Here is a 27,371-nt window from a genome sequence, read left to right as displayed (position 1 = left end):
CATGAGAGTATCAAAAGTCCCATGTATGTAGTAGGTAGGTGTAGTTCCATACTCGAAATGTACATTTGTGCGTCATGTTTACTTAAAAGTAAAAGAAACTAAAGTCATTTTAGTTTTGTCCTAGTCAAATTTATTTAACCTTGATCAAGTTTACATAAAATATATTAACACTACAATATCAAATAAATGCACTATAAAAATACAACATGATCTATCTAATGAAACTAATTTGATATTATATATATTTATGCACTTCTTTATAAATTTGAAAAAGTTAAAAGAAATTTGACTTAAGATGACAAATCTAAAAAGATTACCTTTGTGCAAAGGAAATCTAAAACGATGTATCTAGCTAGTAGTTAAAATTAGTTGTATACCATGAGAGCTTTGCTGTCCACTCCATTGAACAGGTCGGGTGTGATCCACCCCTCCACCACCAGCCACCCGCCGAGATTGACGGCCCTGATCGGCGGCGAGGTGCTGCCAGAAGCAGGCGAGGAGGCGACCGCGATCATCAGGACCAGCGCGACGAACAAAGACACCTTGCTTTCCATCGATCTTACCCAGCTGTCTACTGATGAAGCCCTATTTATAAGAGCCCGGCCATGGCATCGTGCATAATAAGACCCAAAGAGCACGTACTACAACTTACTCTCTGGGTCTTCCGATCCATGGAGTCAAGTCAAAGTCCACGCTAGCTTGAACGTAGCGCTTGGCCGTGGTCAAGACGTTGGATCGTCGGTTCTAAAAGGGGGTCAGTACAGTGCCCGCCCTATCTTACCTAGGCCTTGCGACTTTCACTACGGGAAAGCTAAAAATTACCGAGTGTTTTTCCTTTGCCGAGTGTTTTTTCGAACACTCGGCAAACAAGCTCTTTGTCGAGTGCCAAGCTAAAAACACTCGGTAAAGAAAAAACACTCGGCAAATTGGGCTTTTGCCGAGTGTCACAAAAAAACACTCGGCAAACCCCCCTCTTTGCCGAGTGTTAAAAAAACACTCGGTAAAGAGGTGCCGAGTGTCAATTTTTGACACTCGGCAAAGAGGGGGGTTTGTCGAGTGTCTTTTTTGACACTCGGCAAAAAAATAATTTTTTTCCCTCTTTTCACCTTGAAATTTTTTCTACTCCCCACGTACAACATGTGGTACTCCATGTTAAAATTTGGTATATTTTTGGATTTATTTGCTATATTTATTTAATTAATTGTATTTTAAGGAAATTTTTGGTATAAGTCAAATTTGAACTGCAAGTGATTCAAATTATGGAACAAAATGAGTAGAAAAATGATATTCATGTTATTTGGCCCAATTTGAGACCTGACCCATGAAATGAAAAGAAATTTTGAACATCTTGTTTAGGAAACACGACCATGAACGTGTGGCAGTAGTATTTTTAAATTGTAAAAAAACAAGCAAAGTTTGAAAATCATGAGATTTGTCATGATGTGATGATATAATATATGGAGGCTGTGGAAAAAAATTGAGAAGGTTTTGCACATTTCATCATATACGATGATTATAAATCGAAGCATCTCAGAAGAAAAATAGTAACTTTGAGAAGGATTCGATAAGATTTAGAGTCGAAGTGACGGTCGAGTTTGATTTGACTACAAAATTTTTTGTATAGTCAATAGAGAACATATATTGTTTCGTGTGAAAATTTGGTATTTTTTTGAAACTGTTGGATATTTTTTAATTTTTTTTAAAAAACTTTGCCGAGTGTCCTAGGTTAGACATTCGGCAAAGAAACCCTTTACTGAGTGTCCACATAGGACACTCGGCGACCTTTTTTTCCGTACCGACCGGGGCCCGCCTCCTCTCACCGCCCCCCCTCAAGACACCCCCGACCCACAAACCACCCCCGCCCCCCTACCCGCGCCTCCCCCTCACGCCGCCCCCTCCCCCTGGCCTCCCCTCATGCCGCCCCTCCTCCTCCTCCCCTCCCGTCGCCCCTTCCCTCCCGTCGGACGCCACCTCCCTCCCGTCGGACGCCGCCCTCCCCTCTCCCCTTCTCCCCCGGCGGGGGCCAGATCCGGGCGAGGATGGGAGGGCGGCCCTCCCTCCCCTGGTGGACAGGCCAGATCCGGGTGAGGATGGGAGGCAGCCCTCCCTCCCTCAGCGGCCGCTCCCTCCCCTTCTCTCCGGCGCCTCTCCCCTCCAGATCCGGCGGCGGCTCCTCCCCTCCTCGCCGGATCCCCTCCCCTCGCGGCCGGTCGCCCCCTCCCCTTCAACTCGGCGACAGGTGGCGTGGCGGCGGGTGGCCTCCTCCCCTTCTCCTCGGTGGGTGGCGGTGGGTGGCCGGGCGCCCCCTCCCCTTCTCCCCGGCGACGCGCAGCCCGCCCCTCCCCTTCTCCCCGGCGGATGTGGCGGTGTGGTGGGCGGCGGCTGTGGCGAGGCGGCGGCCATGGCGAGGCAGCGTGGTGGCGGGTGGCAGTTGTGGCGGTGGTGGAGGCCGGTGGGCGGCGACCGTGGCGAGGCGGCGTGGTGGGCGGTGGCTGTGGCGAGGCGGCGGTGGTGAAGGCTGGTGGTGGTGGCCGCCACCACGGCCGACGTTTTTCTTTTTTTATTTTTTTCGAAAAATATGTTTGCCGAGTGTTTTTTTTTTCACTCGGCGAAAGCTTCGCCGAGTGCCCGACATAAAACACTCGGCAAAGTTAACTTTGCCAACTCAAAGTTTGCCGTGTGCCGTTGCCGGCAAACGTTTCGCCGAGTATTTTTGGACCTTGGCCAAGTGCCCCAGTCACTCGGCGAACTTTCTGTTCGCGGTAGTGTCTGGTGATCGGAGGGCACTATATATGTGCCTGTACGTGACAACTAGGCGTTTATCTCACGGGTACAAGGCGACGACAACTGAACAGAGAGCTAGGAGAAGAGATGATGGCCACCGGCATCGTCGTTGCCAGAGTGACACGGAGATCGAGTTAAACCATACGTACGCTGTACACATAAAAGAAACTACGCGATGCTTAGACACGATGCGGTTTAAGCGGATGCTTATAGTTCCAATTGCAGTTGCAGGACACAGGGACAAGTGGCATTTCTTCAAGAAACTGCGGCAGGACATATTGACTTGCATTTTGGTGATTCAATGGCAAACAAGGTGATCTACCTACATGGTAGTACAAGATAAGAAAATATTCCAGACACGATTAACTAAACATCTAACAGAGTGAGCTTTAGTAAATCTTTGTTAAATGAACACGTTTTAGCCATCATTTCTCTAAGCACGTAGAACTGAATTTTTGAGCTTACAGTTTCAAGCACATATATTGCCTGCATTTACAAGCACACTGCAACGGAAATTGATATTTCAAATTGCCTTTCCTTTTTGCTAATGTGAAGCAATCTGATCTCAGAAACTCCTGAACTGTACAGATAGTGGCTCTAGTAGAGGACTGGGCCGAGCCTGACCTCCAGCTTGATTCAAGCTCAAGCCAAGTTTTAACGCTCGAGTTTGGCTCATCTATGGATGCCAATTATATTGTCCAAATGGACGTGCTCAAATGAAAATTGCAAGCCCACGAGCGGAGGAAGGGCCCGCTGCCGAGTAAGGTGGGACTATTCAATAGGTGAGCACTCCTCACACTTAGTTTTCACGCTCTCCACAAGTAAGGTGGACTGTTCCCAACACAACCCCACACTAGGCTCAAGGTATTCTATATGAACCATTTGAAGCCTCCAAGTATATTAAAAGCTACAATAGCTGATGTAACAGTCCGAAAATTCAAATCTAAAAATCACTCGGAATCAAAAACTTCAAAACCTATTTTAAAATCTAATTTCAAAATATTGCAAAACTATTCCGAGCTCAATTCATTTTCTATCCATAAACCATCCCAAGATTCCCCTTTAATCCTTTTGTCTTTCCAAATCAATTCAGACATTTAACTTTCTCTCTAACCTTCCTATTCTCCTTAAACCATCACCATCAACTTGCTAATCCCTTCTTTCATGTATGCTCTCCCACACAAACTTGCCACATCCCTTCATCTCCCACACACGCAGCATGCACCTTAAGCACGTACAAAGCAGCACAGAGCCGCAGACAATAGCAGCATGAATGCTGTATGCAAGCTTCATGCGCTAGGGGCCCTTGCCGTGCTCGCCCTACTCTGCTCGAGCGATAGCCTAGCCCCGCGAGGTGACCACGCTCTGCCGCCTGGCACCGCGCCGTGCCGCCCCTTGCCACATCCCCACCTCAACCACGCTGCTGCGTTCAAGCTTGCTAGCCCTGCCGCCTCATCGCGCACGCCGTCAACGCCGTGTTGCCTCAGCGCCACCGCCGTGATGTAGCACTGGCCCGATCTTCCGAAAGGTAGTGATAAATTCGATTGGTGGAGACTCGACGTTGACGATCCGAGCTTCTAATCAGGCACGATTCGAATCCCTGCAACCACTACGCCGCTGCTCCGTTGGTTATTAACAAGCACAACTTGATTGACCTCGTCGAGAAGGCTTTCCCTGCAAGCGAATCGAAGAACACAAGCAAGAAAGTATAAACACGCAATCTGATATTGCAAATATGAATGAAGTAAAGAAGGGTTCAAGCTCTCAATTCGAAATGACTAATCAATACAGTCGAGGAGAACTAGAACAGGGGCCTTGGATCACTGTAAAAGGATTTGCCGCCACAGTTACAACGAATCAATCTCAATTTCTCAAAGGAAAATAAAACTAAATAAAACCCGAGTTTCTAAGGTGGTGGCTACTGAGTTTATATCAAAAGGGGTGAACTAGGGTTGGGGGCAACCAGGAAGGGGGCGCCCACAATTTGGGCTTAAGGCCCGACACGATACAAGGTCAAGTTGGTCCAAAATTGGTAACGCAGCACCTTGTCGTGGTCACACAGAATGATCCACGAACCTTCCGGAGCTAGGATCAGAACCAAAAGAACAATGTCGTCGTTCCCGTTCCAACGCATTAAAAAACACCTCATTTCGATGTCGTATGAGGGAGATATGGCCGAAACCGTGCAGGAGTATCGGCTGAATCCGAAACGAACGCGACGACCGAGTTGGTGATGAATTGTAACTTGGGGAAGATCATGACTGGTGCGTGTCCAGCATGGTGATGTCCTCATCACGCTGCAGCAAGCCCGACGCTCGCAGGCTGCCGCCCGGCCACAGTGTCGCCATTTATGGTGAGCGGGTGAGCCGCTGGCGCAACTCTGCTCTCGCTGCCTATAAAAGCCACCCCGAGCTGCTCTCCGTCACCATCCCGAGCTTGCCGAGCCGCCCAGCTCTAGCGCTCATCTCCCTCCTCACTCCAATTTCTCCCTTCTTTGTTCTTGCGCTCTCCCTCATTGATCTCCGATGACAAGCCACCACAACTCAATTAGTTCGTCAGTGAGCACCTCCACACCCTCCTCTACCTTCCCCAAGCAACGGCCCTCCATATCCTTGCCTACACCGAGCTCCCAAAAACTCCAGAGCCACATCCATGGCCGCCCGTGGCCGACCTCCTTCCACCCCCTCACCCCGACCAAGAACCCCAGAACCGAATCCCCATCCACTCTTCTCTCTACCTATGCCCTTGGATTCGAAAACGGTGGCCGGGAGTGCCGTTCCGGCGGAGCTCCTGCTGCTGTTCATGGCAGTGCTGGGAAGAACGGGGATGATGTCCCTGTTCCCTCCCGTGCCTGTCTCCATCCCTCTCTCCGTTTTCTCTTTATTGCAGCCAGCTCCCAAATAAACATCACTGGTCCATGTGCTAGTCGAAAGGTCCAAAAACCCACTGAGGTCAATCATGTACAGGGACCAGCGAAGCACCCACCTATTTTTGTTAATCCATTTTCAGAATTTAATTAGTAGCCAATCTTTGCACAGCCATATCTTAGCTATCCCAACTCCGATTCACTTCATTCTTTTTCCTAAATTCCTCTAAAATTATATTGTATCTATTCAACCTGTTCTCCCCTCCGTTTGAGCTTATTTCATTTTGTGTTTGTTCTTGTTTGTGTTTGTTTGTCATTGCACCGTCGTTGCCATAGACGATGGAGTGACTGAGGAAGAGAGCGAGTTTGGAGGCCAGTACCGCGAGCCGGAGTATGAAGGCCAGGACTGCGAGCCGGAGCCGGAAGACTCGTACCGCGAGCAGGAGCTTCCGGAAGGCTTTGAAGATGGCAAGTCCAACCTATTCCCTTTTGATCATATTTATCCTAGTTTCTAAACACAACCCGTAGAAGCCTTTTTTGTTTTCATAAATTGCATCCAGTTATATATATATGCTCAGATTATTTTACTACTTGATCTAGTTATAACCCGATTGGATAGCCACTCCTTAAATTGACATATCCTGATTATACCTTGACGACATAGGATTTATCGCTGGACATGATACTCTCTGTTTAGCCGATTACCTTGATAGTAATATGCTTAGAAACTGATTACTCAACTCGTTACTACTTGTTTTACAAATGCAATAGTTTTACAAAAGATAAAATATGTTGAGTGTGTTGGGGTGAGTATGGGTTGGGATTTTGGAAAAGTGATAATAAACAACTGGTGTTGGTGATTGTTTAGATGGGTGGATCAGGGTTCCTTGTGTGGGATGCCTTGGAGTATTGGTTTGTGCATGTGTGGCTGAGTATGGGAGATCCGTCTTGTCTTAATTAAGGACCGAGTTCATGTGTCATCTTGCCTAACCCAACTTATCGTACAACCGCTCGATCTTTGTGTGAGGCAAAGGTTTAGCATAAATCCCACTAGCTAGTCTGATACTCATCCGTTGGCTAGCTAGTTTGATAGTCATCCGTAGGCAGGCGCGCAATGGGAAGCCAAGGAGCAGGCGTAAGCAAGTATTAGTGGCCTAGTTGAAGACCTCGTAGGAAGGTCAGGAATCCCTTGGTTAGCTCTCATGGATGACTAGTCATGACTATGCTATGATGGGTAATGGATTTGATGGATCCACACCGGCACTACGGTGTTCGTGTTGCGGTACTCTACTTGTGGGTAAAGTGTATACCTCTACAGAGTTAAAACCTATTCGAATAGCCATATCCACGGTCTTAGACGAGTTATGACTTGGTCACATAACTAGTTATTTTGGAAAGATGGGCAAACCCTTTTGGTGAAAAATTGGATTTTGAAAATATCCGACAAGTGTGCCGTGTGTTACCATGGACAGGATGTCCAGTAGCACTTAAAACTTGGATCCTTTGTGTAGGATCACCTCACTCTTTCATAACTACGATCACCTCACTCTTTCATAACTATTGTGGTATATATGTATTTTGCAAAAACCGGTTTATCAAATCATACCTTGCATGTGTATAAAAGATTGCTTTCTGCAAAATAAACCTTGACCTATTCCTTGAATTACCCCTATGCATATATTCTATTATCCCTTCTGTAGGGTAGGGATGGATTTGCTGAGTACGTATGTACTCACCCTTGCTTTGTTGATATAGAGGAAGACCCGAACTACGTCGCTGGTGAAGCTTTCGAGTAGAAGATCGCCTCCGCACCCAACTTGCATGTTCCGTTGGGCTGTTAAGGATGCTTCCGCTGTCGTGCAGTATTGCTTGCTACTTATGAACTTGCATGTCCATAGGTTGCATCTACAGCCTGTTTGTGTTGTATCTCTTTTGGGTCTATGTTACCCGACCGCTCCCTAGAGAGTTGTACGGCTTTTGAACTATATGTTGAATATGTGTGTACCAACCTTCCTGAAACTGCTTTTTGTATCACATTTAGTCCCTATGCAAATGGAGGCCCTATGCAAATGGAGGCGCTTGAGCTAGGGAAGCCGGCTTAGAGCATCTCTAGCAATCCTCCAATAAATATTTCCTAATAACTAGTTAATGGGATATCCCAATATCCTTTTCATTATTATTAGGAGAGTTACTTTTGCAGTGTCTCAATAATATCATTCAAATCCAACTACCGCATTAGAAGAGCCAAAACTCCTTTATTTAGGGAGAGTTGGGAGCACTATTTTTTTTACCACCTCTCCTTTGATGGGGAATGTGGTGGAGCACTATTTTTTTTTACCACCTCTCCTTTGATGGGGAATGTGGTTCTTCTGGAGATGCTCTTATAGCTTTGAGTAAAATACACTAACGGTCCCTGAACTTATCTTGTGGTGTCATCTGGGTCTCTAGACACTCAAAATCCATTTTTAGGTCCTCAAACTTATTTCAAGGTGTCATATGGGTCCATAAACTCTCAAAGTGCATACTTAAACCCCTAAAGTTGTCCTCGGATTTCATCCGGGTCTCTAAACTCTCAAAATATATTTTTAAAATCTTAAAACTTGACAAGAGTCACTGATGGCAATGTTTCCTCCTCGCTCGTTGCCTTCACAACCACCTTATGGTAGTGACTGCGCATGTGTTGCTTGGCGCTTGATCGGGGAATCTTAAAATGCATTTTGAGAGTTTAAGGACTTGGATGACACCTGTCTGGGGGACCTGAAAAATATATTTTCAGAGTTCTGGGATCTAGATGGCATCTTGAGACAACGTCATGGACCTGAAAAATACATTTTGAGAGTTTAGTGACCTAGACACCCAAGTTAAAGGGTCGTCCATGTATTATAGAGATACTCTATAGCTTTTTATAAGCCGATTGATTTTGATGCTTGACTATAAAGTTTAGTGTGTCCGAATCGGTTTGAGTTTTCTATAGCTACTTTCTATTGGCTCCAACTGATCCAAATAGATTTAAAACCGCCCGAGGCACTTGATCAAATTGGACTCGATTCTTTATTTCGGACTGACCACCTGAGATTGTGTCCGGGCAAATGAAATGAAACACGTCCCATGCCAATTTGAAGAGACGGCGACAATATTATTCCTCCTCCCTCGGTCCCGCCTGTCGGCCGCACAGCAGTAAGCAGGTGCGAACAGGGGCCATAGGATCATGGGCCGGGGGTATATTCGTCGTATGAGATTGTTGCACACCAGGACAAGAATCCGTCACGATCCTCGAGCGAGCCAGTCGGTGCAAAGTTTTCTTTTCCTTCTCCGTGTTTCACGCGTCCTTGTAAAATTCAGTAATACCGGTGACGAACGATGATTAATCCTTGCGCGCTACCGATTTCAGATCGGTATATAATTAAGCTATCTCTCATGTGCTCGTCGCCAACTCAAAAACTCGGATATTTTAGGTTTGTTTTTTTCCGAATCACACGGTATAGACGCAGACACTCACATACACGTGCGCACACTTGTCCCTATGAACACACGCACGTAACCCTACCTCTATGAGCACTTTCAAAAGATTGAGTCAGCAAATCCTCTGGAATGACGAAGTCACTACTAGTGCCTTGCTATTGTGGGCACATCGCCAAAAGAATTGCACCAATTAAATTCGGGAATAAATTCATGAAAATGTGAGCACCAGTGCCGAGGAGTTGATGAGCCGTTTCCACCACAAGGAACCTTACCACCTGAGTTATGCTTAATTCGCTTAGGTTTGATTTTTTAATACCAGCATGGTATGTTATTTATAAACAAGTGTAGTAATACTTCAAATTTTCTTCTCATTTTTTTGCGAAAGCTAGTGTTTCTTTAATCTATAAGTGTGGTAATTTCTAAGAGTTAAAGTGATTGAGTTCAAGTAGGTTTCCTTGCATTTTTGGCTAACTATTTTACGTGATGTGCGTACCGAGAACACGGCACCTAGTCCTATGAATAAGTAGTTTTCTTTGTCAAAATGTTGTATATTACTCCAATCATTTCAAATCGTATGTCGTTTTATCTTTTTAGATACATGATTTTTACTATGTACCTAAATATACGTTATGTGTAGATATATACTCCCTGCATTCTAAATTACTATTCGTTTTGGCTTTTCTAGGTGCATAACTTTTGATATGCACCTAGATATATACTATGTCTAAATACATAGCAAAAGTTATATATATAGAAATGCTAAAATGAATAGTATTTTGGGACGGAGGAAATAATAAAATATATATATTTTTAAGAATCAAAACCATCTAAAACCCAAAACGGAGGGAGTACATGTCAGATACAGTACTTATTAATTTCTGCTGCTACTGATCTAAATTATTGCATTGTTCACTCGAGAGGTTAGAGATCTTTGGTCGGTAGTAGATCTCATCTCACACAGCCCCGTCGTCAAAGTCAAGAAAAGTAATCCCTGGCGCCGCAACCTCTTTGAGATTCCGCGATTGATCCTATAAGTACAGCCCCAGTTTGCCGCTCCCGTAAATAACAGCAGCAAGAGCTAAAGCACAGCCACTCCCATTGAGCCATGGCATGTTCGAGGTCAGACCAGAGCATTCACGTGCTCCTAGTCTCGTACCCGACCCAGGGCCACATCAACCCGCTGCTCCAGTTCGGGAAGCGGCTCGCCGCCCACCCCGGCGTCCGGTGCACCCTGGCGGTCACCCGGCACGCGCTCTGCTCAGGCAGGCAGCCGCAGCCCGGCGCGGTCCACGTCGTCACCTTCTCCGACGGCTGCGACCTCCGCGGCTACGACGAGGTCGGCGACGAGCGGGGCTACCTGGCGCGCCTCGAGTCGGCAGGGTCGGAGTCCCTCGGCGAACTCCTCCGCGCGGAGTCAGCGAGGGGCCGCCCCGTGCGCGCCGTGGTTTACGACACGCTCCTGCTCTGGGCGCCGCGCGTGGCGCGGCGGCACGGCGCGGCCTGCGCGGCCTTCTTCACGCATGCGTGCGCGGTGACCGTGGCGTACGCGCACGCATGGGCAGGGGGGCTGACGCTGCCGGTGCAGGATGCCCCGCCGGAGTCGCTGCCAGGACTGTCCGTGACGCTCGGACCGGCAGATCTCCCCAAGGACCTGAGCGACCCTGGCAGCCACTTGGTCTACCGTGAGCTGATGCTAGAGCAGTGCCGGGCGCTCGAGGTGGCAGACCACGTTCTCGTCAACTCCTTTCACGAGCTGCAGGCCCAGGTAATCGAATCCCCTAACCGAAATGCTACTTATTCTAGCCATTACTACTTGATTTGGAGTTTGGGATCTTGGGTATAGTGATTCATGGCATGTCGGAAAATTGACAGGAAGCCGAGTACATGGCGTCGAGGTGGGGCGCCAAGACGATTGGCCCAACCGTGCCGTCGGCGTACCTCGACAACCGCCTCGCTGAAGACGTAAGCTACGGCTTCCACCTGCACACGCCGATGACGGCAGAAAGCAAGGCTTGGCTCGACGAGAGGGATGCGCACTCCGTCGTGTACGTCTCCTTTGGCAGCCTTGTGGCCCTAGGCTCGGATCAGATGGCTGAGGTGCGCGAGGGGCTCTACAACAGCGGCAAGGCCTTCTTGTGGGTTGTTAGGGCCTCTGAAACTTCAAAGGTACCCAAAGGCTTCACGGATAAGGTGAAGGAAAGAGGCCTCATTGTGACATGGAGCCCGCAGCTAGATGTGCTAGCGCACCCTTCCATTGGTTGTTTCGTCACGCACTGCGGATGGAACTCGACGATGGAGGGACTAGGTGCTGGCGTACCGATGGTGGCAATGCCACAGTGGGCAGATCAGCCGACGAACGCCAAGTACATTGAGGACGTGTGGCGAGTCGGTGTGAGGGTACGACCTGATGTGGAAGGAATGGTTATGAAGCAAGAGCTGGAAAGGTGCGTGAGAGAGGTGATGGAAGGAGAGGCGGGCAAACAATTTAGGAAGAACGCTAGAAGCTGGAGCCACAAGGCAAAGAAAGCCATGGCTGAAAGGGGAAGCTCGGACAGTAACATGGTGGACTTCCTTACCAAACTCCGAACGGATTGATATGCATGGAAACTTGATGTGGAGACCAGAAAACTCATCGAACTATTTCTTGTTCTGCAGTCGAGGCCGCGACGCCTGCTATGGCCGTTTGCTCATTTCAACATTGTTTGTTGCCTATTTATCCTTTTACTTACCTCTGTATGATGTCAATCCTATCTGTAATGAATTTCACTATATATATGATTTCCAACAAGATTTGTGCGTGCCTGCTTTATATGGAATAGCTGGTCTGTTCGCTTCAGCTTATAAGCCGGCTGAAAAGCTGAAACGGCTGATTTGTTGTGAGAGGAAAACACTGTTTGGTGGTTGATAAGCCGGCTGAATAAGTTGAAGCGAACAGGCCAATTAATGCTATTTGTCCTTTTACTTATCTCTGTATGATGTCAATCCTATAGATTAATTATGTTTCAAACAAGAACTACAAGAAATGCAAATGACTCTAGTGCAATTAATTTTCAAAACATTGCGACAAGCAGAGGAAGGAGAGGAGCACAGGGTAACCTCACCATTTTGTTCCTCGTTCTGCTACTCAGAATTATGAACCTGTGACATAGTTACTAATAAACTTCGAAGATGGTGGTTGAACAGGCTGATGAGTTTGCATGTTTTACAGCCGGAGCTGGTTGTGCTGTAGTACCTTGTTTGTGCTGCACTCGCCAGTCGGGTTCAACGAGAAGGTTTCAAGTTAGTGATTAAGGGCCAGGCACGTGCAATGCAACCGTAGAGGACTGGGCCGAGTTTGACATCCAGCTCAATTCAAGCTCAAGCCTAGTTTTCACGCTATGGACGCATGTCCAAATGAAAATTGCAAGCCCACGAGCGGAGGGAGGGCCTGCTCAACAATTCAGATAATACAGTTACTTTCGGAGTCTAAGCACGACAAATCAGAGTGGCGCAGCGGAAGCGTGGTGGGCCCATAACCCACAGGTCCCAGGATCGAAACCTGGCTCTGATAAAAATTGTAGTCTGATTTATTTTGTTCTCTGTTTTTTCTTCCCTCTGCTCACGTTCTCTGTTGCAACTTATTTTCGGGTCCGTGAGCTCAACTGTGAGCAATTTGAATTCCTACATAAACGTACAGCCGTCCTCTTCAAGATCCAATGGACTCTAGCATCATCAGAATTCAGAAGTGATATCCATTAAATCGCAATCTTGCTGCCTGATTGACACGATTGTAGTATAGCTCAGTTTCCTTAGCATCAGTGCAGTAGAAAATAACTCATTTAGACGCAGCTGATATAGCACCACACTATGTAACACGATACGTCATGGAGGGGGACGTATCCGATGCTGATACGCAGTGAATACGTCACGGATACGTATCTGAAAAGTATCGGAGAAAAAAAGAAAAAATCGGATACTTCCGCCGTTACGTGACTTTTTTTTTTCTATTTTTCTATTTTTTCTTTTACGATTTTGTAGAAATAAATAGCCGATCCAAAAATTTGCAGAAATAGAGTTCAAATGGGGCGGTAGGTTAAAAAAAAGGGGAGTTACCGTCAGTTCAAATGGCGGTTGGGTGATGTGGCAGCAGAGGGGGTAACGGTGGTAGCCGTTTACCACCGTTTGAAACGACGGTAACTACCCCCTCCTATGATTCCGCCGGTGGCTGATGGTGGAGCTAGCTACAGCCGGTTGAAATGGCTATAGCCGGTTGAAACGGCTATAACCGTTGAAAGGATGATGTCGCCTAGATGGGGTGAATAGGTGTAACCTGAAATCGTCGCCCCTTAAAACAAGTTTATTAGTGACTTGCGGATTATTGCGGAAATACTTCCGGAGATTTCGCAAATTACGGAATCTCCGAATATAGGAAACACACGTCTTAAGCAGCGGAATAAACTTGTCTGCCTGAAAACGGGAACTTCTGGTTTGAAAACCAAAAGGTTTTGGCTCGGTAGAGAGAACCCCCAAATCTTATGCGTTGCAAGTGAGGTAAAGATCAAATCAGGTTTAGAGAGTATACTCAGATAGTGTATCTGTTGACGCCAGATTTTGACACGTATGAAATCGGCGTCAAGAAGGGAAGGAATCAGGTGATGCATGGAGGTCACGATTGGGAATCGGCCGATTGGTGCTACAGTTGAGGATTGGCCGATTGGCGCTGCAGTGTTTCGGCGAAGGGGGTTGATGGAAATCGGCCGATCGAGAGGCTGGAATAGTTGGGCCGATATGGGCTCAGAGTAGATCACGAGGATTAAAAGGGGTCGGCCCACGGAACGTAGCAGTCAACTCCGATACGAATCATACTTGTAAATATTCGTTTTCGTTTAAAATTAGAGATAGAGTCCTAGTTGGTTAAGAGATTGGTTGTAACAGGCTATAAATAGCCGCCTTCATAGATCTGTAATCATCATCAAATCAATACAACAACCTACTATTTCCTCGCACTTTATTTTCAAGCAGGCGACTTCACCAATACTTTTCCTCTTTTCACAAGTTCGTACGGGTTGGCGGGGCTGCATCAACTTGATCTCCGGCCGATTCTGTAAGTTCCGCTTATCGAGTAATATCTAAGCTTTAACTTCGGGCGCATCACTATCGTTTCATTTAGATTTATTCACCAGTTATCGATATTCACTAGAATTCTAGGTTTTACCTGTTGTTCTAGTTTTATCACCAGTTATCCAGCTTGGAATTAGAACTTTCGGCTTTCTTATATCTTGTTGCTTAATTTACCGCTTTCCACATAGACGATTAAGATCTGTACCTAGTATTGCTACTGTAGCGTTGTTTAGATTACTCTAGCAGTTTTCTTTATCAACGTTACCTGGTAATCGACTGTATTATAGCCGATTTCTTTATTACAGCAAATCAGCCGATTCGCTGATAAGCTCTCTCGAGATCGGAACCTTAGCCAATCGCAACCTCTGGGATCTGACACGTTTCTTTCCTTGTCAATTAACAGGTCATATTGGCTGGCACGCCGCGCAAACCGCACCAGGGCAATCACCCGAACAGGAGTTAAGCAGATTCTCCCGGGTCGTGTGTCCGACGCTAGAGACTCAATCAGCTGATTTCTAGCGCCAACACACTTTTGGCACGCCCGGTGGGACCAATACAACCGCCACTATGACGAAAGCTGCCGAAATCTCGAAAGACAACGTCATCGAGGTAACGGAAGCAGACCTCAAGGACGACCAGAAGGAAGAGTTGGAGAAGCAGATGACATACTACCGGAAGACATGCTTACAATCCTTCAGTCGTACCAGGAGCAGGGAGATTGTCAGGAAAGCTCCGTTTCCAACTCCCCGCCAGATCACAATTGCCGAGGACTCGGGAAAGATGTCCGAGATGGTTCAACAATCCGTCTACCAAGCTTTCATTGATCAATCCCCGGTGATTTCTAATACGGTATACAATGCCATCATCAGCTCCTTGGCTAATGGCGTGTCCCAAGGATACCAGGGGCCGGCATACGCCCCACCTGTCACAGTCCCGGCCAGGAGTTCTCCATGTATACCCTACTCGGCTCGTCAGCCGATCCAAGCTCAGACTGGAGGTTCCAGCGCCCCTTCATCGTCAATGGATCTGGGGCATAATAGTGCACCATATCTCCAGCCGCAAGCACCGCCCCAATCCATTCAGTTATCCTCCGTGCAAATGTCTTCTCTGAATTCAGTGCCTTGGGGGGCACCATCGGCGACGACCGTCCAAGATCAATCGACCGGCCATGGAAGCTCTCCGGTCCAGGCACCTTTCCAATTGGCCGTGTGGCCGATGATGCCACAGTATCAACCAGTCACGCCGAAGATGGGCAGGGGGCAGAATCAACGGAAGCGCTTCGGGGCGCTGCGCCGATTGTACTATATGAAGAAACGGCCGGTTCACTGAGACAACCGATGCCAACTACACAACTGGCCGCGTCGCAACAGGCGCCGCACGCTTTCGTCCACCACCCGGTCATCCAGCCGCCGATCTACCAACACGTGCCGGTTCCCCAGCCAATAGTTCATCAACAACAAGCAGACTGGACGACACGCATAGCAGAGGTGATTCAAGAGCAATTTGGTCTAAAGCCGAAGGTGCAAACCTACACATACAGAACGCCATACCCGCCTACCTTTGACTTACTGCCGTTTCCCCATTGGTACAAAGTTCCTAATTTTACCAAGTTTTCGGGGTTTGATGATACCTCAACTATGGAACACGTAAATAGATTCATCATCCAATGTGGGGAGGCAGCTGCACAAGACGCCCTACGGGTACGCCTCTTCTCGTCATCCCTGTCCGGGTTGGCCTTCCAATGGTTTACTACATTGCCACCCAACTCCATAATTACATGGGCCGACTTGGAGGAGCAGTTCCACAAATACTTCTACGCGGGGGTACACGAGATGAAGCTTTCAAACTTAACCAGCCTCAGACAGAGGAGTGATGAGCTGGTATCCACGTACGTGCAGAGGTTCAGGGAGATCAGGAACAAATGCTACACCCTAGTCCTAACCGACGCACAATTGGCCGATATAGCCTTCCAGGGTCTCCTGCCCCATATCAAAGAGAAATATGCTTCACAGGAGTTCGAGAGCCTGAGCCAAATCGTGCATCGATTGTCTGGTCAGGAAGTACGTCCCTTTGACCCACGGAGGAATTTCCAGAAAAAGATGGCGTACTTGGAAGGGGCTGAGTCTGAAGAAGAAATAGAAGTCGGCCTAGCAGAGTGGGTTAAAGGGAAAAAGCCGATATCATGTCCGTTCGGGAAAAAGGAGCCGGAGGCATTCGGTTTCGACACATCAAAGGCCGATAAAATCTTCGATCTCCTCCTTCAGGAAGGACAAATCAAGCTCTCACCATACCATACGATCCCGTCGGCCGAGCAGCTAAAAAAGATGAAATATTGCAAGTGGTATAATGCCACCTCTCACGATACAAACGAATGCAAAATCTTCCGATAGCAAATTCAATCGACCATCGAGCAGGGCAGGCTCAAATTTGAAGTCCCGATAAAGCCAATAAAGCTGATGAAGATCAATCAGCATCCCTTCCCCACCAACATGGTTGATACAGGAAGGAACTCACTCTAGACCAAGGTGCTAACGTCTGAATCGGCTAAAAAGAGCGGAGCCGTAGACCCCAGAAATCAAGCAGCGCCCGAAGACATCAAGGAGAAACGACGGATGGAGGATGAAGGCGAGGGATCAGGAGAACCACGTAGGCCCATCACCTCCCAATTTCTGCTCAACAAGTATCAACGGCAACAGGAAAGTTCAAGATTCCGGGAAGAGATGATGCGACGACATGAAGATCACTGGCGATGCCCGTTCTTCATCCACTGCTGGGAGAGTAACCTTAGGTTGTCGTCGGCCGATAATTGCCCTGAGTGCAACGGCCCGTATCGCAACAATCGGCCGTTCAGAAGGTCTCGCTCCAGAGATGGAAGGCCAGAGCCGATCAGCAGAAACTGGCGCAAGCAAGAGGACCGGCGCCCTTCAGTGCGTGATCGGCTGGGGGGCAGAAGTGACCGATATGATCGGTCGGAAGACAGGCGTGAGCGAAACGATAGGCCGGGGGGCAGATTCGATCGGCGCGACCAACCAGAAGGCAGGACCAATCGGTACAACCAACCAGAAGACAGAGTCAGCGCTCACGATCGACTGGAGGAGATGGCCAATGCTCGGGTATCAGACGAGAACCCCTTGGGACGCGAACCAGAATGGGAACGCGCCAAACCTTCGACTAAACCTGTAAACCCCGGGTGGTGCCCTGATGGATTGACTAAATCTCAAAAATGAAGAATCCAACGTCTCCGCCAATGGGAACAACAGGAAGAAGAGCAACAACAGATGATGGACAAGGAGAATGACAGGCCTCGGGTTTGGCACCCCAAAAGAAACGACAGGGAAGACGACGACAACCAAGAATCGGCGGCTGATGTCAGCATGGTTTTCATTCTGCCGATGGAATTCATGACTCCTGCTGACCGACATAACATGTTGGCGATAGAAGAACAGATGGCGCAATTGGCTTTGGAGCCAATGACAGCCACATTCGAGAAAGCCGAGGACGAAAAACGGTAACACCTCAAGGCATTATTCCTCAAGGGACATGTCAACGGCCGACCCATCACCAGATTACTAGTAGATGGAGGAGCTGCTATCAACATCATGCTGTACGCCATGTTCCGGAAGCTAGGAAAAAGCGACGACGATCTGACCAAGACGGACATGATGCTCAAAGACTTCGAAGGCAACGTGTCTCCCGCCCGCGGCGCACTCTGCGTCGACCTCACCATCGACAGTAAGACTCTTCCCACCACTTTCTTTATTATCAATGGCAAAGGGTCCTACAACATGCTACTCGGTCGGGACTGGATACACGCAAATTGCTGCATCCCGTCTACGATGCACCAATGCCTCGTACAATGGGTCGGCGACAACATCGAAGTGGTCACCACCGATTTCGCTTACAGCGTCGCGGCGGCCGATGCGCAGCAATGGAGTTGCGAGAATGTCAAGTGCATATCCGGGAGAATTTGGGACACTGATTTCCTGAAGGTGTCCGATTTTGGTCTACAGCCGATCCGAGCAGTCGGCTCCGAAGACTCAGATTAAATGGATCAATTCGTCCGGGAAGATGGGAAGCTAGGGCACGGGTTCACGTCGGCCAATCCATTAGAGATGATAGATTTAGGCGATGGCACCAAGCCAAGGCCGACGTACATTAGTGCTAATTTGGATCCGGAATACAAATGTAAATTGACAGATTTATTGAAAGAGTTTAAAGATTGCTTTGCTTGGGAATACCATGAAATGCCCGGATTAGACCGATCCATTGTCGAACACCGGTTACCCATAAAGCCGAGGTATCGGCCGTATCAGCAACCCACACGGCGATGTAATCCTAAAATCCTACCCGATATAAAGGCCGAAATCACAAGGCTAATTGAAGCAAAATTTATTCGGCAATGCCGTTATGCCGAGTGGATCTCCAACATTATGCTCGTGTACAAGAAGAACAGGAAGCTGCGCGTGTGCATCAATTTCAGGAACCTTAATCAGGCCACGCCGATGGACGGATACCCGATGCCGACGGCTGATATACTAATAGACGCCGCCGCGGGTCACAAAGTCATCAGTTTCATGGATGGAAACGCCGGATATAATCAAATACTAATGGCCGAGGAGGACATATCAAAAACGGCTTTCAGGTGCCCGGGTCACCTCGGTTTGTTCGAGTGGGTGGTAATAACTTTCGGTTTGAAGAACGCCGGCGCTACGTATCAACGAGCCATGAATTACATATTTCACAAACTTATCGGCATACTGGTAGAAATTTACATCGATGACGTCGTGGTTAAATAAAAGGGACACCAAGAACATCTGGCTGATTTGCGGCAGGTATTGGAATGCATGAGAAAGCATGGGCTAAAGATGAACCCGAACAAGTGTGCTTTCGGCGTATCCGCCGGACAATTCTTGGGATTCATGGTTCATGAGCGTGGGATAGAGATCAACCGGAAGACCATAGCGGTCATCAATAAAGTCGGGCCCCCACAGAATAAAACTGAATTGCAATCCTTGATCGGCAAGGTAAATTTCATCAGAAGATTCATATCCAACCTATCCGGACGTATCCAGGCCTTCACACCATTATTGAGATTGAAACCTGACCAAGAGTTCGTATGGGGAGAAGAGCAACGCAAGGCACTAGAAGACATCAAGCAGTACTTGGTCTCGCCACCAGTATTGGTCCCACCACAAACTGGTAAGCCATTCAAACTGTATTTATCAGCCGATGAGCAAGCTATCGGGTCGGCGCTGGTCCAGGAGTTTGAAGGAAAGGAACGGGTAATATATTATGTTAGTAGAAGACTTCTGGATGCCGAAACAAGATATCCCCCGGTAGAGCGGCTATGCCTATGCCTTTACTTCTCATGCACCAAACTCAGACACTACTTATTATCGGCAGAATGTGTACTCGTATGCAAAGACGACGTAGTAAAATACCTGCTTTCATTGCCGATTCTGAAAGGACGGATCGGAAAATGGGTTTTGGCTTTATCGGAGTTTGATCTACGATACAAATCGGCAAAAGCCATCAAAGGTCAGGTTATGGCCGATTTTGTCGCCCAGCACTGCGGACCAGAAATCGCCGTTGTGGAACCAGTACCGTGGACCTTATATTTTGATGGTTCGTCATGTGGGACCGGATCTGGAATCGGCATCGTTCTCATATCGCCCCTGGGGGAAAGTTATGATTTCTCTCTGCCGATAGAAGCATTCGCCACCAATAACCAGGCGGAGTACCGAGCCGTCTTAAAAGGGTTATAATTGCTGAGAGAGATTAAGGCCGACGCCATCGAGATTTTTGGAGATTCCATGCTCATCGTGGACCAATTGACGGGAAGATCCGAGTGCAAGGATGACGTATTAAGATTTATTATGAAGATTGCCTCCAGCTTCTGAAGGAATTCAAATCCGCGGTTATTGAGCACATCCCCAGGGATTATAATGAAGAGGCCAACAGGCTTGCCCAGCACACGTCCGGGTATCGGCCGATTCAGGGCGCAATGGTTCTGGAACTCGCGGCCGACGACTGGCGAAAAGAGATCGCCGATTATTTAAAAGACCCGTCTAAGAAAGTGGATCGGCGAATACGATTTCAAGCCACAAAATATGTGTTACTGGAAAATGACTTGTTCTACCGGACGATTGATGGCGTTCTACTCAAATGTCTAGGGATGAAAGAGGCAAAGACCCTGATGGGAGAAATCCACGAGGGGGTGTGTGGAGCCTATCAATCGGCGCATAAGATGAAGTGGATGATTAGGAATAATGGATATTACTGGCTGACAATCCTTGAGGACTATTTCAAGTATTATAAAGGATGCCAAGATTGTCAAAAATATGGGAATGTGCAACGCGCGCCCGCATCGGCTATGAATCCAATTATCAAGCCGTGGCCATTCAGAGGTTGGGGAATAGACCTCATCGGGCAAATTTATCCTCCGTCGAGTAAAGGACATAAATTCATTCTGGTAGCCACAGATTATTTCACCAAATGGGCGGAGGCGATTTCGTTAAAGGCCGTAACGTCGGCCGCTATGGTCGATTTCGTAAGGGACCATATTGTCTATCGTTTCGGCATCCCTCAGACTATCACAACCGATCAAGGGATGATGTTCACATCGGGAGAGTTCGAGAAGTTCACGGCCGATATGGGGATCAAGCTGCTAAATTCCTCCCCGTATTATGCTCAGGCTAACGGCCAGGCCGAATCTTCCAATAAGGGGATAATTAAGTTGATCAAGAGGAAGATCGAAGAACAACCCAAAAAATGGCCTGCCACGGGGCTACCAAAGTGTCTCCTTATCAACTGGTGTATGGTCATGAGGCGGTATTGCCATGGGAGTTGAGAACAGGATCGAGACGTACGTCGCTTCAAGATCAGCTGACGGCCGATGATTACTCATCGCTCATGAAAAGGGAACTCGATGATTTGGCGGGTCAACATTTGAGAGCTTTGATCAGTATCAAGGAAAACGAAAAGAAAGTGGCCAGATGGTATGACAAGAAGGTCAAAGTCAAGCAGTTCTCCCAAGGGGATCTGGTATGGAAGTTAGTGTGGCCGATTGGATCTAAAGATCCTAAATTCGGTAAATGGTCTCCCACTTGGGAAGGGTCGTATAGAATCGGCCGATGTGCCCCGGGAAATGCTTACATTCTGGAAACGATCGAAGGAGAAGAATTTACTAGGACCTTAAACGGGAGGTACTTGAAAAGGTATTACCCCAGTATATGGGTGGGTGCATAAGAATCGATCGCAGGGCATATGGGAAAAGAATTCGCCTAAAGGAGAAAGATAATCGTTCAAATCGGCCGATTTGTCATTCGGTACGAATGATGAATTACACGACCGACACAGTACAAGTCACCCTTAGAACAAAAAAATACTCAACCGCGCTTCTTCTTGAGTTCCCTCTCAATCCTACCTAATTCTATCAGAAGGTGGATGCTTCGTTCTTCCACGTCTTTCATTGCGGCCTTTGCCTCAACTTGGCGAGGAAGAGGATGGCTCCGATCCAACACCGGGCGAGATGTCCCTGCCGCGGCATTTTCAAGAACAACCGGACAAGGAAGTGGGTGGCTCCTGTCAACTTGCGGTCGCTTGTAACCATTGCCGTCGATGAAGTCCCAGATCCGTTGGACGTCGACAAGAGCGTGATCTCTGAGTTCTTGACGGTGTGCCTTGATCAAGTCCCTGTCCTCTTGCGATAATGGCTCGTCAGAGTGCACGAGTTCGATTGCCCGTTCGAGTTCGGGGCTAAGGCGCCTTGGCTGAAAAGATGAACAAATGACCGCCTAAAAGTTGGGACGATTTAAAAGAATCAAACTGAAGAAAGATGGAGACGGATCTCATACCTGGTTGACAGAAGAAGAGGAGAAAGAAGAAGACGACAAAGACATGACTACGAACGTTCCGATGGAAACGTAATTGGGGAAAAAGGAATCGAGTGGAGCAGGTATTCTCAAGAGCGAAACCAGGGCCGGTATTTATAATAAGAGAAAGCACGGAGGTTTGGTAAGACGCGTCCCGTCAGAGTAAAAAGGGTAATAAATAGGAGGGCGCCGCGAAGGACGGTCAAAAGGCATTAATGTTCGTACAAAACGGCCAGTACTTTTATAGATCACCCAGAAGGGCGTTAATGGCCGCAATCGCTCGACGCCTGATCTGATCGGCCGAGTCTAAGACTCGTTGGTCATCCTCCGCTGACCCTGGAACTTCTGACATATGGCGATGGAGTCTGAGGGCCTCGTGGGCCAGATGCTGCCTCTCCTACTTTAAATCGGCGATAACGGAAGGGAGTTCCTGAAGCTTCTTCTCATCAATGGCTATTTCTTTGGTTACTTGCTCCATCTCCTTGGCAAGTTCCACCCTTCGGCGCTTGAGACGATCTATCGTGCTGACGAGCCCAGGTAAGGATTCTCGAGGAAGTGAATCCGATGGTGTACCTCCTAGGCCCGATGCTTGTACGAGTCCTCTTCCTCACGAGTCTTGGCCAGCTTGGCACGATCGGCCATGTGACGTAGAGCCCTGAAGATCGGGATCCGCATCAACTCGATATAAGCGGCCGGTGCCAAGGCTTCTTCTGCTTCCTCTAGGACTCACCCACTGACATCACCAAAGAGCTGCCGAATCGGCGAGGCGTCCTCCACCAATTGGCCGATGTCTTCTTGAAGAAGGGACCGTATACTTTCGAGCTTAGCGTGGACATCATTAGGGACGGAGCTCAAAGTGACTTGACGAGAAGCAACTTCCTCGTCATCAGAGAGCGCGACCGCAAATGAGAAGAGGCTGTTATTGGGAGTATCCTGTTCCTGCAAATGATAAATAAAAGGAAAATGAGTCAGCCGATGGTGGCAGCGAATCGGCCAATACGGGTTAAATGACTTCTTACCTCTTTGAAACGGATCTCTTCCGTCTGTGTTCGTGGGACTGCCACTCTCGACTCGGGGAATGGTGCCAATGGCTCATCGGAAGAAGAGGATTCGACAACGATCGGCGCTCTGCTCGGGCCTGCCTCTTGAGGGATTTCTCTGGCAAGCGGCTGATCGGATTGCATAGTTAACGTGCCGACGACCTACGTCAAGGTTGGTAAGGTCATCACTCAAATATTAAAGAAGTGAGTTGAGAGATCGTGTAGCTCAACGGGAGGGGGCACTGGTATTTCAACTTCTATTGGGGCATCGCCGACTGCTGTGGATCTACTGGGGCAGTCTGTGCGGCCTAATATAGAAAAGGTCAGTATTGAAATAACAAATGGGAAAATCAAATGGTGAGTTTACCTAAACGGCTTCTACCAACAATGACGCGGCAGCCGCTCCAGCTTCTGTTGCGGCCTGGAGGTCAACTTCTTCAGCAACCGGAAGGGTCGGCACGGCCGAAGTTTCCACCTATGCAACCGCGGGTGGATTGGCCGATTCTGTGCGGGCTCGCACCCGACGACTGGTTTTCTTGATGATCTTTTTTGACGCTTGTTTCGCCCGGCCAGCTATGTCGTCAATAGAGGGGGCGTGATAGCCGATGAGGGGGAATTCCGTGTATGGGTAACGGTCCTCTATCGGCCGGCCACTCCGGCTATGTTTTGGCGGAGCACGACTCTCAAACTAATATATATATATATATATAATAATAAGAGTCAGTGGTGTATAAAAAGAGGAAGTTGAAAATCGGCTAAAAAGAGAGCGATACCTCGGCATTCGAGTTGATGTTATCAGGGTCCAGGAGGTTACAATATATCACCGCAGAGGCGCAGAATAGATGTTGCTTCCATTTAGCCCACCATAGCTTGAACTGTTGAACAGCGAAAGGGGCCACTATCCAATCGGCCAGGTCTATGGTGCTGGAGTCTGGGATCCGATCGTACAGCGGACTGTAGTCGAGACCTTTGGTGAGGTCGTCTCGGAATTTTGCTCGGCTGGCGAAGTATGCATAAATCGGCAGTTGACCCAAGTCGAATTGCCGTGCTGCGACGGAGGGGTTGTAAAACTCATAAGTGGGGGCATCCTTCCCCGAGAACAAATTCGTCAGCAGGATCCCCAGCTTGATCAACTCATCTGTGAGGTCCTCATCAAATTTGCTAGTGGCTGAGTCAAAACAGGAGGGGAGCTCGAAGAGTGGTTCCTCCCTTTGATAAGGGAACCAGCTGGTTGCATCTTCGCTGAAGCCATTGTAGAAGCATCTGAAGTATTCGGCCACCTTGGTAGCAGAATATGAGCAACCGGAGAAGGCCGATGCCGCTTCACCAAAGGAAGTACACCGACGTCATACAGTGGGATTCTCCGCCGATTCGATATTGGGGAACGTCATGTACTCCACTCGCTGCTGGGAGATCTTGCTCATATACAGATTAAGACACAAGTTGATGAACCACCAGGGTCCACCTGGGTTTCCAATCAGCTCTCCTTTGGATAGCTTGACGCCGATTTGGTGCAACATATGATAAACTGATCCCAATAAATGCTTTCCAAGAGGAACAGAAGCCCCTATCGATAGCGTCTCAGCTATAGCTTGTGTGTTAGTGGATGGACCGGCTGCCCTCCCGCAAAAAAGGTGTTTCTCTAACCACATCATCAAGAAGGCCGCATGCTCTCTTTCTTGGACTGTCCCGGCCCTCCTGTTGCACTTGATGAATCCTTTCCACCCGCCGATTCCTTTCATCTCCAGCCGATGGGACGTTTTGGCCAGATAACGAAAAGGGGTATCAGGGGAGGAAATGTCAAGGCCGGTCAACATGACTACATTGGCCAAGGTGGGAGTCATAGGCCCATGTCCGAAGAGGAATGCGTTGAGAGCATCGGACCAAAAATAGGAGGCTGCTATTACTAAGGGCTCGTTCCTTTCCATTTGGGATAAAGACGGATCAATGCACTGGCCGATTTTGTGCTTGTCCCATTGGACTCTCTTGGAGGCGGCTATCCGTTGGTACCATTCCCTCCAGTCGGGGGTTTCATTCGGCCATGATCTGAAAGTGCCTGACCAGTGATCTAAGTCTATGGTTGATTCCTTGAATGGAATTCTATGGGTTTCCAAATTGATCAAATCAGTTGGATTTGGGTTTCCCATGGGACCAAGGCAGATAAGACCGTGGGTTTCGGTAAGGCGAATGGTTATCTGGTGCCTAACTGCCTAAAAAAGGAAAAAGGGGGCGGAAGTAAGAACGGATCTAAGGTAAATGCATTGGTATTAAAGAAAGAGAAGTTTCGGTAACAACCTCCGGGATGAAGCTCATCGTGGTTGGTGGGATCGCTGGCGGAGCTACGGGTGCTGAAGCCATTGGTGGGACCTCAGTCGAAGCTCCAACTCCCGCTGATGGAGCTCCCGCTCCCGCCGATGGAGCCGCCGCCATTGCCGCTGGAGCCGCTACTGGTGGAGCCATCTCTGGGGCTTCGGATGTTGGTGAGGTGCCTGAGGGTGTCGCCATTGGAAAAGTGGGATGGAATGTAGATGGAAGGAGATGCCAGAGAGAAATATTGGAGGCTAAGGAAGACGCCGGAGGAAGAAGAAGATCAGTGCGACAAAGAAGGAAGACGTGAGCTCGTGAAAAGAAGTACGGGATGTGCTGATATTTAAGGGTGGTCTGAGAAGGGGTAAAAGCGGGATTTTTACCGCGCCGGCGTTTCGATTTTTTCGGGAGGAGTGGTTGTCGTGGGTGCCCGTTTCAAAAAGATTGCAATCATCAGGCTGAAGACCGTGAAATGGAAGGATATTTTCAATGCGTTTGTTTCGGAAGGGAAGTTGAAAGGAATTTCGAAGTAAAGATTATGTTTTACTCCAAAACTAGGGGGCATGTGTTGACGCCAGATTTTGACACGTATGAAATTGGCGTCAAGAAGGGAAGGAATCAGGTGATGCACGGAGGTCACGATTGGGAATCGGCCGATTGGTGCTACAGTTGAGGATCGGCCGATTGGCGCTATAGTGTTTCGGCGAAGGGGGTTGATGGAAATCGGCCGATCGAGAGGCTGGAATAGTTGGGCCGATATGGGCTCAGAGTAGATCACGAGGATTAAAAGGGGTCAGCCCACGGAACATAGCAGTCAACTCCAATTCTGTAAGTTCCGCTTATCGAGTAATATCTAAGCTTTAACTTCGGGCGCATCGGTGTCGTTTCGTTTAGATTTATTCACCAGTTATCGATATTCACTAGAATTCTAGGTTTTACCTATTGTTCTAGTTTTATCACCAGTTATCTAGCTTGGAATTAGAACTTTCGGCCTTTTTATATCTTGTTGCTTAATTTACCGCTTTCCACATAGCCGATTAAGATCTATTCCTAGTATTGCTACTGTAGCGTTGTTTAGATTACTCTAGCAGTTTTCTTTATCAACGTTACCTGGTAATCGACTGTATTATAGCCGATTTCTTTATTACAGCAAATCGGCCGATTCGCTGATAAGCTCTCTCGAGATCGGAACCTTAGCCGATCGCAACCTCTAGGATCTGACATGTTTCTTTCCTTGCCAATCAACAGGTCAGATTGGCTGGCACGCCGCGCAAACCGCACCAGGGCAATCACCCGAACAGGAGTTAAGCAGATTCTCCCGGGTCGTGTGTCCGACGCTAGAGACTCAATCGGCTGATTTCTAGCGCCAATAGTATCTTAGTAGGATCACAAAGTTGCTACACTTCACAAACACTAACACCCGAGTAGATCAACCAACATTACAAAATCACAATGAAATGTAAGTGCAATGCAAATTTAAACAACCAGTGAGGAGACACAATGATTTGTTTCACCGAAGTTCAAATTCATCTAGGCGAATCCTACATCTCTGTTGGGTGCTTCCAAAGAAGCCAGGTTGCACTCATCCCTTTCCCCACTTCATTAGTTAGCTTCTTCCCTTTTGGAGGCGAAGCTCGACCTGCAGAAACTGTCCCAAGGCCCACCACACCTTGGGAGCTCTTGGGTGACACCTAGCCGTCTAGGAGGAACACTTCCAAGAGTAACAAACATCATGAAGATTTCTTGCTATGCACTCGAGTGCTCAAGGATGGATGTGCTCACTTTCACTCAATCTTTCAATCCCTCACCCCAAATGTCTTCTCTTCTCAAATCTCTTGCAATACTAGAGATGGAAGCGCTCAAAAGGGCTGTGGAGATGTGTTTTTCATGTGGGGAACTAGTAGGTCCAAATGGGAGGGGATGAGGGGTATAAATACC

At 48.1% G+C, this 27,371-nt stretch overlaps 2 protein-coding genes and 1 non-coding gene across 3 annotated transcripts in view; 2 read left to right on the top strand and 1 right to left on the bottom strand.

The window, feature by feature from the left end:
- LOC101768918 (probable glucan 1,3-beta-glucosidase A) overlaps positions 1 to 554 on the bottom strand; it is a 9,476-nt gene extending 8,922 nt beyond the window's left edge. The window contains exon 1 of the mRNA XM_012849014.2: positions 378 to 554. Coding sequence (XP_012704468.1) covers positions 378 to 554 — 177 coding nt within the window. The remainder of the gene's footprint in view (positions 1 to 377) is intronic.
- A 9,351-nt stretch (positions 555 to 9,905) lies between these two features.
- Positions 9,906 to 11,900, top strand: LOC101768521 (UDP-glycosyltransferase 74E2). Its single transcript, XM_004983168.2, has 2 exons — positions 9,906 to 10,877; positions 10,985 to 11,900. The coding sequence occupies exons 1-2, from the start codon at positions 10,218 to 10,220 to the stop codon at positions 11,705 to 11,707; spliced, it is 1,383 nt and encodes a 460-aa protein (XP_004983225.1). The 5' UTR covers positions 9,906 to 10,217; the 3' UTR covers positions 11,708 to 11,900.
- Positions 11,901 to 12,590: 690 nt separating this feature from the next.
- Positions 12,591 to 12,662, top strand: TRNAM-CAU. The gene has a single exon. It is a non-coding gene; the product is annotated as a tRNA-Met (tRNA).
- The last annotated feature ends 14,709 nt before the right edge of the window (positions 12,663 to 27,371 follow it).

The sequence above is a fragment of the Setaria italica genome, chromosome IX (genome assembly GCF_000263155.2).
Source record: "Setaria italica strain Yugu1 chromosome IX, Setaria_italica_v2.0, whole genome shotgun sequence".
In the NCBI taxonomy this organism is placed as follows: Eukaryota; Viridiplantae; Streptophyta; class Magnoliopsida; order Poales; family Poaceae; genus Setaria; species Setaria italica.
This window is presented reverse-complemented; position numbering and strand designations above follow the sequence as displayed.

Excerpts from the sequence above, each read along its gene's own strand:
- LOC101768521 (XM_004983168.2), top strand. The coding sequence starts at position 10,218 with ATGGCATGTTCGAGGTCAGACCAGAGCATTCACGTGCTCCTAGTCTCG. Across the intron at positions 10,878-10,984 it reads TTCACGAGCTGCAGGCCCAG|GAAGCCGAGTACATGGCGTC; the intron begins GTAATCGAATCC and ends GAAAATTGACAG.